At 38.0% G+C, this 13681-nt stretch overlaps 2 protein-coding genes across 2 annotated transcripts; both read left to right on the forward strand.

The window, feature by feature from the left end:
* The first annotated feature begins 551 nt into the window (after positions 1-551).
* On the forward strand, positions 552-1727 carry LOC131975504 (prostate stem cell antigen-like). Its single transcript, XM_059338230.1, has 3 exons — positions 552-751; positions 1290-1397; positions 1481-1727. The coding sequence occupies exons 1-3, from the start codon at positions 706-708 to the stop codon at positions 1633-1635; spliced, it is 309 nt and encodes a 102-aa protein (XP_059194213.1). The 5' UTR covers positions 552-705; the 3' UTR covers positions 1636-1727.
* Positions 1728-12118: 10391 nt separating this feature from the next.
* On the forward strand, positions 12119-13156 carry LOC131975505 (lymphocyte antigen 6D-like). The gene is made up of 3 exons (XM_059338231.1): positions 12119-12260; positions 12644-12742; positions 12862-13156. The coding sequence occupies exons 1-3, from the start codon at positions 12215-12217 to the stop codon at positions 13011-13013; spliced, it is 297 nt and encodes a 98-aa protein (XP_059194214.1). The 5' UTR covers positions 12119-12214; the 3' UTR covers positions 13014-13156.
* The last annotated feature ends 525 nt before the right edge of the window (positions 13157-13681 follow it).

Raw genomic sequence — 13681 nt, forward strand, 5'->3', positions numbered from 1 at the left:
AGTCAGGATGGCCTTGTCCGGGGCAGCAAGCAACCAGGTGGCATTGACGTGCCGTTGTATTAATTAAAACTGGCGAATCAGCGATCAAGAGGGCGGAACTTCCTGCAAGAAATCGACCAGCATGTTTTGTAAACAAATGTGAGTATTTTAATGGGTTCAGGGAGAGAGTCGTGGTTCAGACTTCACGAACTGAAACACGTCTGTTTGTATTCAGGGACATGAGTTTTTGAACCCGGAGATTCTCTGTAAAGTGCACATTTTTTGACGTATTGTAATAAAACTTTTGTTAAACTGAGAACTTGGACGTCTCCAGCTCTTCATTTCCCCATCAACGAACTGCGCAGAAAAATGGTGAGGTTTTTTCTGTTGGTGACAGATTATCAATTTTCAAGGTTTCCTCATGCAATTTTTCTAACACAGTACATTGTGTACATTTATTGTCAATTTTTGCAACTAAAGACGATCTCATAGTTTATCAACAACATTAAGTTTTTGTCTTCTTGTCCCAAAAAGTTCATGGTTTTCTCCAGGATAATGAGGTTACTTTAGGAGTGACATTATTCAGGTCAGTTGGGAGGAGGCTTTGTGAGGGAATGCAAATTCTCAAGTACTGCAAAGAAAGAAAAGCTGGCCTAAAAGAGGAAGTCTTCCTCCAGTTCTCCTTTCACTCGGCTGGTTAACAATCTGTTTTTCTCTCTGTTCACGATGCAGCTTTATGGAGCTCTCATCTTGTTTATGACTCTGTCTGCAGGTAAGAACAGATAGATAGACAGACAGACAGACAGACAGACAGACAGACAGACAGATAGATAGATAGATAGATAGATAGATAGATAGATAGATAGATAGATAGATAGACAGACAGACAGAGATGGGCATTGACTGAACTTTGTGACTTAAAGAAATTAAATTAGTACAAATGTTTGAAGGTTATCCTAAAAGCTAAAAGGAAAGTGGTGTCAGAATTTGTCTATTAGTTACGAGAGCAGGAAATTAACATATAATTTGTTTCCTGCTTTGCAATATGTAATTTTATGGTTGTTGTGTGTCAAAGTCGTTCTTCCTGTAGTCTTTACTTGTTAACCTCAGGATGTTGAAAAGAGAGTAAATTACCCCGTACGAGCAGTTTGCAGTCAGTAGCAATGATGATGTTATAAAACAGCAGATAGTTTGCAGTCAGTAGGCCAACAGCATGCCCTGCTGGCTGCACCAGTTCTTGTTAAATGCCATATTCTGTCTCCATTTCCTCATATTCTGTCCTTCCTCCTTATGTGTTGCAAACTGTTCAGCATGTGGATTACGATGCTACACATGCACAGCCACCGACCCTAAATCCTGCACAGACACCAAATCTTGTTCTGTTCTCTTCAACCGTTGTTTCTCTCTTAGAATAGACGGTAAGTTTACTTTCACATTACAAGTTTCTCTAAATACTACAAACTGAAGTTGTTCCTGAGTGTTTCCCTGATTTCTTTTGCAGGTTATAACATCGTTACCAAGGGCTGCCAAAACAGCTTAGCATGTGTAGATCCCATTGCTTGTTGTGAAGGGAACCTATGTAACAGTGCCATACCAACTGGTCCCAGTGCCATCCTCCTGCTGGTATCCTCAGCCATCTTCACACTCTTCCTCTAAAGCTCTGGATTTTTGTTAATTCTACGCTGTACTTTTTCCTGACTTAATTTGTACAACTGAAGAAGAATAAACAACTTCAATATGACACTGCACTGCAAAAACTCAATTTCTTTTAGTGATATGATCTTACATTGAGATTTAAAATCTATAGTCTGACTTGTTTGAAGTGTGGATGTAATGATCTAATCCTGACTAGGAAAGGCTGTTTAACATGTCCCCGGTCTTAAATAGCAAACAGCCTGTGATGTTGTGCTAGGTACAAGATATCTGTTACATAACCCCTAATATGCAGAGACATGTTTTAAGATCTGAAGTTTCAAGTAAAAAAATCACATCTAATTGTAACATGACATTGTAAACTTATCTTAGGACAAAATATCTATCTTTTGTTCACATGGGTTCACTATTTTCAATCTGTCACGGTGCTGATGAAAATATACGCGATCCCACAAGTCATGGAGATTCATCCTCTGGGGACCATGACTATCTGTGTTAAATTTTGTTCCACAAAATGCAGAAGACCAGATCACTGACCAGCTTTGGCCAGCGGGTGGTGCTAGGGGCAAAGTCCAGGGATTGTTTAAGTCATTTGGATTCATTCTCTGGGTACCATCAATATCTCTAACTATACAATAGTTAGTGAAACATTACATTCAAATTAAAAAGCTGAACCTTATGGACCTCACGGTGGCACTAGAGAGAAAGCCAGGCGTCATCCTGAGACAACATAAGGGGAACATGACACCCTGACCTCCAAAACTCACTGGATAACATCATTTATAAGTAACTGGCATTTCTAAGCACATGTGTTTTACAAAACACCAAACATATACTGCATGTAGACAGAAAATTCAACAATCAAATTGATCATCATTCACTTCAACACTTAATTATGGTTTGAAGGCATAAAAATGCATTGCTGATGAAAATATGCTCAGAGAATACAACATTTACTCAATTTAATGTGACGTCTGGTATAAACCGACCCCCTTTCCAGTCTTCTGTTGAAATATACAGAGACATGGACAGATCATTGGTTTAACAGATAGAGCTACACATACAGGTAATGTTGTCTACCCTCTGCAGCTGACTAACTGACTGATGTTTACTACACAGTTGCCTGTATGAGGTTATCCATTCAGACTCTTAGAGATTTTTTTCAGGACAATTTGAATCGTGGTACTTTTTTTTTCTTTGAGAAAATCTCCAAACCTCTTTTCATCTGGATAACCAAAATGGTTATTGACAAAGCAGGATTATGACAAAGATCTCTCTGTTTATGTAAAAGGTCAGATTTCTTTAATTGCAGTAGTAAAGTAATATTGTAATACACTAGTCAACAAGGTCCAGGACAAAGTTTTCATTTTATTGGAAGTGTTAAAAGTTTTATTTCTTGTGAGTACCTTCAAGACTTTTGGACCTTTTGGAACCTTCTCTATTAGAGTTGCGAATCAATGAATGATCTGTACAAAGCTGGAAGTATGGTTGCTGCTGATAAAAGTCTTTTTATATACATGAAAATATTTATTTTTCTTCTGTAAAAAAAAGTGAGTATTATGTCATCAATCTTTTTATTAGTTTGTTTGTAGAACCTGAAGCCCAAAGACACTCATGCAGCATATAGTTTATTATCTAAGAACAAGAACAAGAATAGCATTCGTTTTTGTTTGAAGCAATTTGGCAGTGAGAGGATACAGGACTTCGGACGGAGTGGTTAGATTATAAAAGAGCTGACATCATCAGTTCTCCCCTTACATGATAGACATTTTTCACTTTGACTTTTCATAGTAGTAAAAGCACAGGTGTGCAGTGTTGTAGTCAGGACCACCTAAACCGAGACCAAGTCAATACCAAGACCACGGTATATCAAGACCAAGACAAGACCAAGACTTTGAGGGTTTCAAATTATATAAGAATCATGTTATTGGTTGTACTCGAAGCAATACAATTGACGCAAAATCACAGTAATGATATTAACAAGTAAATCCAAAAATGCACAGTTGTGGTCTTGACCAGTCTTGAAATAAAATCCTGAGTCCACTTTGTCAGAGACCGAGACAAGACCGAGTAAAAATGCAGTCGATTCAGAGACGAGACCAAGACCGATCTTGTGTACTACAACACTGCAGGTGTGTTTAATAACATTAATGGTTGCTACATTCCATTTCGTGAAGGTCCTGGTATTGTGCATGCTGGCTCACCGGAATAACTTATGGGACACTTGATGCAACTGTGCCATCATTAATGTTATCAGTTCCACCTGTGCTTTTCCCACTATAACATGTCAAAATGGCTGCTGTGAATAAGGTCCATTGATTAAAAATCTGTAATTTTTATGGAGTTGTTGCAGACACAGCTCTGCATCGCAGACATGCCTTTGAGGAGGTCATAGTGGTTACATTCAGTTCAGTTTTTGTGAACAAGTAGCTCCTTCAACTCCTTCTCGATAAAACTATCTCACGGACATTAAGACCACGCCCGCCGATAGGGGGGGGACAAACGGGTCTGCTGTCCCGGGCCCAGGGTAGGGGGGGCCCAGAAGTGGGCCCTCATTAAATTATGGAATGATTAAAAAAATAAAATGAAATAGGCCTATTTGTGGAAAAAATATGTAATATTTATTAGAGTTAAAAGCTTTTTATTTGTTTTCTTCCTAATTGTCCTTGAACTAGTGGTCAAGAACCCCCCCCAACACAAAAATGGTTTGGCCACTGATCAAACTTTGATGTTGCCGTTTGATTTGAAGTTTGCTCAAAATGTCCGGTAAACACAAGTCCGGTGCTCAGAAACGGAAAGAAAAGAGAAGACGAGAAGAAGAAAATGGAGGCCTTATTTTATGAACAAATATTTTTAAAAAAAGGTGGTGACGGTGAAGCTGGGACTAGTAAAGTGAACGTAGAGCAAGGTAAGAAACAGCGCAGCCAATGTTTACAGCCTTGTGACGTAACCTAACAAGCTCGCTCTAATGTTAACGTCCATTAGCTTGTATGAAAGCCTGACACAACACATTATCTTTGACAGAAACAAAGTTTGGTAGCTCCGTCAGAGAGGATGAGAAAGAGAGGGGAGCGATCCAGCAGCTGTCAGGTGACAGAGAGAGTGATTTTGTAATGGGGTATTTGTTGGGTATTATGGCAAAACCATAATACCTATCATTGATCCGACTTTACTTTGAGCGTCCTGAGTTCTTCCTGAACGTCTACATATGTTTTTTTAAAGAAAAATGAAAAAATAGCTTTCACTTATAATTTGTACGTAGATTGTAAAATAAATATGATATGTCAGATGTTGCTGTATAAATACTTTGAGGTGAACTACTGCTTGATTTGCATCATTCAAAAGTAATAGATCTGCTACTAAAGATGATTTCTGTTTCTGTTTTTGTTTCTGTGTTTATTTACATGACTGAAGTCTTCATGAGTGTCTCTATGGGATAATGTTTGCTTTTGACTGAACTATAAAAGGAAAGAATTATATTTCAAAGACTTTACATCTCTCTAATTCTCCTCTCAAAGGGTTTAAAGTCTGTGTGTCTTTCCATTCTCAATGCAGTTTTATGGTGCTCTGGACTGCTCATGACTCATTCTGCAGGAAAAAAAACGCTTATGATTCATGCCTTTTGGCTTCATATTGTTATACAAAGAAATGAAAGTTATGAAGTGTCAAAGTTACTTTTGATGCTGATAATGGTAGAGCCGTCTGTAACTGTGTCAGAAACAGTTTCATTTTGGTGCTTGTTGTTTATGTTTAGACATAAATTCATAATTATTTAAGGTCATAAAGTAATTTAAAGGTGATTAAAAATGGAATAGATAAGGTTTTAAAAAGGTTAATAAATATGTCTAAAGGGTACTTAAAATGTTTGGTTACAAATGTGTTGCTTTTTATGGAAGGTTTTTACTGCAAAATATAACAGGGTCACAGTGTGGTTGAGGGTAGTGTGAAATGTGAGGTCGGAATAACGTGGTTGCATGAAGAACGTGTGACTTCTTTCGTATGCTTAATGTTTATGTGAGTGCGAGTTGTATGTGGGGGTTTTTTTACTTTTATCTTTTGTTGTTTTCATGGTGTCTGCTGAAAGACGGAGAGAGCAAATAAACCTTCAAAGACATCTGTATGAATCGTACTGTGTACTGTGATGAGTTTCATATTTTTTCTTTAATTAAATGAATGCATTGCATTTAAAAAAACATATACATTGAATATTAATATTATATGTTAAAATATAAATATTAATGTATTTGAACCATGGTCAGATATCAAAAATACCGCTTGCAGTCCTTCCATGCTGTAGTGCAATAAGGTATTTCATCTTTTTTTCCCCCTTAGGATTCATCATTGACAGCATTTTGAGTTTTCTCACAGTTTTCTTTGCATGTTACCTAGCTGGAACATTTTCTGAGCTGTGATCAGAACAAAAAAACAAAAAACAGTGCATGTGCAAAACGCCCACCCTGCATTCACACCAAACCATTTCCTGCTATCTTCACACATTGTTTCTTTGTCTCCCCTCATCGGAACTTATGTAACAGAGCCATACTAACTGGTCCCAGTAACATCCTCCAGGATTTGTAATAGCTAAAAAGATAAAAGAGACAAAACAAGGTAGTCGGAAAAAAGCAAAGTTATCCAAAAGGCAGCAGGCATAGAATCATTAAGTTGTGAATCAGGCAGGCAGAAACCAAGACTAGGAGGCTAGAGCGGAAACAAACAAGACAGTCTGCCAAGTGTGGGATGGAAAAGGGCTGGTAAAAGTGCTGCAGGCTCTAGAGGCAAATGGGCGGTAAACGTCTAGTGGTGGGGAAAGCTGGAAAGGGGTTACTGCAGGGCAGGAGGGAGTGGCTGGATACGGAAAGTCACGTGATAACAAGAAGTCCTACTGCATCTGTTCACAGTATGCATGCTTCTGGGTATTCTGTTATATTTGTCCAAACAAATGTACCTTTAGTTATACCAGGCATTAAAATGAACAAGAAAATGAAGAAAACTAAGCTGGTCTAATATTTTTTTCCATGACTTCATGAGGCAGAGAGTCAAGCCACTGTGTTATGATGAAGTAGTATGTCTCAATCATGGTTAGATTCACAGCAACAGATGGTTCAATGCTTTACCCACTAGGATGGAGAAATAGAATTGGCATGAGATAATGCTCTCATGAATGTATATTCATTTTTAAAACCAAGGTGACATTTTGAGCGTCATTCTCATCTGAAGACTCCTTTATCATGCTTAAAACAAAACCGTGGTGGTAAAATAAATATATGCTCATGGGGGCATTATCTAGTGGACTCTATTTCTCTTTTACATGTTCATCTGTCTAGTGCCTGTAATTTATTGCCTGGATGTGCATGCTTTTGTAAGGCTTTTAGCACAAAGTGTATTATCTAAGAACAAGAATAGCACTCGTTTTTGTTTGACGTAATTTGGCATTGAGAGGATACAGGACTCTGGACGGAGTGGCTGACATCTCTTCTTCAGATCTCTTTTTACTTGATAGACATGTTAAATAACAATAATGGTTGGTGCTTTACATTTGATGGAAGACCTGGTATTGTGCATGCTGGCTCACTGGAATAACTTACTGGTATACTTGATGCAACTGTGCCATCATAAATGTTTTACCTGTGCTTTTCCTACATGTCAGCAGTTTGCTGTGAAAAAGGTTAAATATAGATTAAAATATTGATTGATTAAAAATAGTTTTTTTTCATTCACAGCTCTGCATCGCCAACATGCCATTGAGGAGGTCATAGTGGGTTCAGTTTATGTGAACAAGTAGCTCCTTCAACTCCTTCTCGATAAAACCATCACACTGACATTAAACAGAATTGACCCACTTACAGGAAACGTCAGCAAGATAACAGAGATTCATGACACAGGGCAGCTGGAATTAACAGACCCAAACAGACACAAGGCAACAAGGCAAAGGGTAACAATCACATCCTCGCAGAGATGAAAATTACTCTACAACGGTGTTGTCTTGTTGTCAATAATGGATTCCCCTTGCTAACCACGCTAGATAGCTAGGGTTATGCTAGCTAATAACAAAGCATCCTCCCAGCTGCCGTGTCTGTTCTGCATATGCACTGGTTCCAAAGAGTTGGCAAAGGCCAAGCTCGACGTTTTTCAAAACCGTCGTCAAAGCAAATCAACTGGTGATGTCCTGGCGGTGTCCATACCTGAATAAGAATGCATTTTTTGGGGGGAAGCACAATTAATTCAATGAAAACAGATATTTAACTAGCTGAAGATGCTCAATACCAGTTTACCATAAGTAACCATATTGTAACAGCACTGTGTTTTACATGTAAATAAGGGTTTGGAAGCAATCTAAGTGTTCGATTGACATGTTAAGTTTGTTATACAGGTTACGTTAAGTTATTTATGTTCACTGTTATTTATTGTTGTTTTAGGGATGAGAGAGCACCATTAGTGAACTGACTGTTACATTTTGTTACCCCCTGCCTCTTTCTCTTATATGGGTGTGTAAAGTCTGCTACGAGCATGTGTCACAATAAAGCGACATAAGAGATTAGAGCTCATCTCTCTGTGTCTTGCTTGCCAACCATTACTCGCCACAGTATCATTGAACATAGTTAAGTTATTACCTTGGTATAACCATAATAGCATCAGGGAGTTCCAACATGGCAGTGCCACACTAAAAGAAAAAGCTTGAAAAAATGTTATGGTTAAAATCATAATTAAAATCTGTCTGAAAACATTTGATACTGTCATCGTGTCCATCTGAAGTTTGAGGTCCACTACGCCATCACAGCTTTACCTGGTTGGACAAACAGAATGTTGACATGCAGGTACATTTCCACACACCATGCAACACATGCACAGCCACTGACTCCTACTCCTGCACAGGCACCATTTTGCTATTTCTCTGTTTTTCTTTCACATAACAAGTTTCTACACTGTGAAGACCTGCAAGCAATCACAAAAAGCAAGCATTAAGTAAACCGCTTACACAACATGTTGCTGTGCTGAATAGCTGGTGTTGATTATACATCTTTTAAGAGAGAGAGAGTTTTTCCAACGTATTTTGCATGTTATAACACTGTAACCTTACTTAATGGAAAAAATATGTTTTGGGTTATTTAATCATTTAAGTTATTATTATATACAATAATTATTTCATTATTATTTATGGAACTTTCACTATAATTTATGTATTCATTTTCATGTGTTATATTTAAGTTGATATTACTTGTCCCCTTGCCAAAGTTAATTAGTTCCTACCTGCCCTTGTTTTGGGGGACAAATATAGGTGAGGGGTAGTCAATCGGATGTGGTAGTTTCGCGGGGTTTCTCTTGTGTTGTGACCCGTGAAGTGGAATGTTGTATGCTGTCCTGCCGATATTGGTTATTAAAGAAGATAAAGGAATAAGTGTGGAGTTATCTTGTAGCCCGCTCATCACCCATCAGTCCGAGAGACTGGAGAACGCTACCCCGACAAGAAATAAGGGTTACAACACGATTACCAAGGGTTGCCAAGCCAGTTAAGCATTTGTGACTTGTGCAACCCTCCAGGATTTGTAATAGTTAAACAGATAAAAGTTTCCATCAGAAAAAAGGCAAAACCAGAACAGGCAAACTCAGGAAAAAAAAAGGTAGGCCGAGAATCGTGATACTATGTATCAGGCCGGTGAACTATCTGCCAAGTGTGGGTGGGAATGTGCTTTTGTAAATACTGCAGATTAATGAAGAGATGGGAAACAGATGGTTTGGAAATGCAGAAGCCAATGGCAAAGGGGTTTGAAAACAGCATAAGGGAGTGGCTGGATGTTGAAGTCAAGTGATGTTGGGATTCTACCACAGGTGAATCTTGGGTTCATTTGTGGACTTAACATTTGTGGATTAAATGGAACATTTTTCTCAGTCAAGGCCCAAAATGGCAGGACCTCCATTTTGTGTCCTCTCAAGAACTTCAGTTCCCACCTTCCAGGTGTCATTTCATTGGTCAAGGCACCCTTGACACCACAGGAGGTCAGCTGGCCTGCTATAAAGAAGCCAGTACTCCCTCCCTCCCTCTCTCTCTCCACCGTTCCTGCTTAGAAGGATCTCCTTCAGGAGGGGATCCAGAGGCCTTATGAGATCCCTTATGAAAGGGATAGCATTTATGATAACGCCCTTTTAGTAATATATTTGACGCCCTGTGCAAGGTCATCATTTATTCATAAAAGAGCCATCCTTAATCCCCAACATTTTTGGTGATCCTTGATGAAGGCGATTGGTATCTTTAAACAGATATCCCAACATAGTTGACGCCCCGGTGCGTAATTACAACAGTGACAAGGTACAAATAACTCTGATTTATCCCCTGGGGACTGTCAATATCTGAAAAAACTTATTGGAAAGCCATGGCAATCCACTCCAATTCTATATTTGCGTCTCAAGTTGCTACTCAGACTTGAAAACAATGACTGACAGTGAGTCACTTCCCAATGGCAAATGGTTAACTTTAGGCAATAAAACTACTCAACTCAGGTTGGGAAAAAGAATAGGCTTGGAAAACAACTACTTAAGTACAGAAAACAGTTATGCCGACCAAAAAACAACACTGACTCTTGGTTTCACAGTCTGGGGTTTGTTTGACCAACTTGCTGCTATTCCTGCCCACCCTGAGCAGTCCTGAGCACTCATTGTATTACATCCATTAAGCGTCTATTATTGCCACAGATGGGTTTACATTACATTTAATGGAAAGCTGCATCTCATACACACTTAAAAAGAGTGCCTTGTGTGCCTGTACCATACGCCGAGGGCCATGACGCAGGTATCTGACCAGTTTGAAGTGGGACCAGACTGGAATATGAAGACTGTGGGTTTTTCAACCGGGTTGAGTGTGACTCTATACATTGTGTGTTTTCTGTGTGAAGTTTTTTCGTTACAACTGGAGGAACAACTGGCCGAAGTAGAAGAAGTAGAAGTAGAAGACAAAGGCATGGTCGAGGTGAAACCAAGCTGAAATACAAGAAAAACAGGACTGAAACAGAACTTGTGATCAAATGTTTTATTTATTTTCACATTTAAGAAAGCCATACAAAGCATCAAAAATGCACCATGATATAACATATAAACAATTGCAGACTTTCACAATCAAATATACAACTCACCTAGAATATAGGGACATTTATACATACACACAGACACAAGTAAAAGTAAGACAATTAAAAAAATAAAAATAAACGAATAAAAATACAATAATACCGGTCCGCATAGAACATAAATAATCAATGAAAAAATATAAAAAATATAACTGAGGGACTAAGCATCTGGTCAATGATGGGCTTAATGCAACTCTCAACCTTATAGCATGCTTTCGAAGGATTAAACAATACTGCGCCAAGAATTCAACGAGCCATTGAGAGCGCCATATATACAACATCCAAAAAGGGTCCAAGATCTAACAGGTAGATTATGAGGTGGCTTCCAGCAGGTTGCAACCATTTTCTTGGCTGCTGTCAGTCCGGGAAATATTGTGTGTTTTTGATAGTGAAGGATATGATAGTTATCTAAAAACAAGACTTTTTATTTATTTTATTTTATTGTTATTGTTTAAAGACTTCTGTCAGCTGGACTACACTTTGTTGTTTGATTTTTGGAGTTACAATAATGTTCTCTGACGTTTTAGCCTCTGAAACCAATCCAATATTCACTGACATCATTCTGCATTAAATTTGAAAAACACAACAGATTTAGTGAACTACAGTGAGAAAACAGATATCGTTGGGTTACAAGGTAACCCTGGTTCTCTGAGTATAGAGAATATCTCATAAGAAAAAGAATTATAATTTCTGTATAGCTTGCAAACAAATATGAAATGACAGATGTTTCTGCAGCAATCAATGCATGATTTTGAAGTGAACTACTGCAATGTGTACACCCTGCTTTGTATAAAGCAAAAGGTATTTTGTCAACGTCTCAAAATTATTTTCATATCCCTTTTAAACGTTGGATATATTTACACAACAAGTGTAACAGATACAAAAAAGATTTCCTTCCACATGTTATCACACTGTACAATAACAAATAATAGCCTGGTTCATTACAAACCGTCGTTATGCACTTTATGTGTTTTTTATGCACACTGTTCATTGCACCTTATTTGTTTCATAGCACCAACATTTTTATACTGCATATTCATATTTATTCTGCACTGGAATTCTACTCCTTAATACATACTCCTTCTTTAGACACTTTATTTGTATTTTTACATTACATTTTATTGTATTTTATTGTATTTTTATATTTTATTGCTTGAAGTATGCCTAGATTGTTCTTTTTATTTAATTATTTAATTGTGTTGTTATTGTCTCTGTGTGTAATGCTGCTGCTACACTGTAATTTCCCAGCTTGGGATAAATAAAGTACATCTATCTATCTATCTATCTAGGTGCCTCTCCTCTCTGCTCTGCTCTGGGAGGAGGCTTTGTGATCAAATTACAACTGCTAAATTTTGGGGGGGGAAATAGGAGGGGTTGGACTATAAAAGGAAAATCTTTGCAAGAGGTGACATCTTGTTTCCAGTTCTCCTCAAGCACAGTTGAATCTGATATCCTCTCCGTTCACAATGCAGTTTTATGGAGCTCTGGTCCTGCTTATAACTCTGTCTGCAGGTAAGGACGGCTTATGATTCATGTGCTTTGACATTGAATTATAAAGAAATGAAAGTTAATCATGTTTAGATGTTATTGTAGCAGTGACATCTGACAGTGGGGGTAGTGTGATAGGGCTCATTATTTTCTTGTTATTAAATTAATTTGGAGATATTTGTAAAGGGCATTGTTTATTTAATGTAAGTATTACTAAACTACACTGTTGGTGGTTTTTGAATCATTCCTATTAAGTTTTTTTCTTCACATTCTCTTCTTTGAAAATATTTTGTGTCTTCTTGCAACAGAAAACCACCTCTTTTAGGTCTGTGAAATTGTGTCAACAATGTTCATTAGATTTGGAGTATCGTAAACCTTGTGTGACAGTATTCTCTATTTCTCTATAGCATGTGGTCTGAAGTGCTACTCATGTACAGGCAAAGGCTGCACAAACAGTGTAGATTGTCCTCCTTTGTTTGACCGTTGCTCCTCCATCGAAGTTAATGGTGAGTTGTTCTTCCTTCAAGTAGATCATCTCTTTATCCGGGCTGATATGTTGCACCAGTAAATGCCTGGTGGCTTGTATAGTTGTTGAAACTGAGTTTTTTCCCATCATGTCTTGCAGGTGTGGTCACAAAGTCTTGCATGAGCAGTATTGCATGTGGTGATACCCCCCTAAGCTGCTGCCAGACAGATTTGTGTAACAGTGCCATATCCACTGGTTCCAGTGTCCTCCTCATGATGGTGTCCTCAGCCCTCATCACACTCTTTCTCTGAGGCCGTGGAGCAGTCACTGACTCGGAATATTCTTCTTTCTTAACCAATTTGTACGCCTCAAGAAGAATTAACACAAATTTGATGTGTAAAAGCAGTGAATGACTGCAGATTGATGTTTCCTCAATAAAAAACAATATGATGAACCATTTAAGTCTTCTTTAAGTAAAGAGCACGTCTGACACCATTGGAATAAATGGAGAGGGGTTACTGATGAAGAGAGTAACTGCATGCACACTTATCTGACAAAAGTCCATTTATGTTTCAAACTATGAAAAGGCTTGTACATTTGATCCCTAACAAGTTCTGTCATGCTTAGAGTGTAAACATCTCAGTCTAAAGCACTGATATTTGTAACAATAGAATATTAAACAAGTTCAAATTAATCCAGTATTAGTTAAGTTCAGGATCACTATCTTCAATCTTAGCACACATGCAAATGTTTGTTTTTTATTGCAATTCAGTTGCTCAGGTTATCGCCATGACAGCGTTTGTACCAGCCCCACAGCTGCAAACTAACCCTATTACTTGCTTCTGCCTCTGAGAAAAAAACAACAAAGACCAAGATTTTTTTTGAATAAATAAATAAAAAGTTTTGCGCTTTGTACACTCATCACTTGTGGTCGGTCAAACAATAAAAGACTGGAGAACTCATCAGTTACATCTAAATA

Source organism: Centropristis striata, chromosome 7, assembly GCF_030273125.1.
Source record: "Centropristis striata isolate RG_2023a ecotype Rhode Island chromosome 7, C.striata_1.0, whole genome shotgun sequence".
Classification (NCBI taxonomy): Eukaryota; Metazoa; Chordata; class Actinopteri; order Perciformes; family Serranidae; genus Centropristis; species Centropristis striata.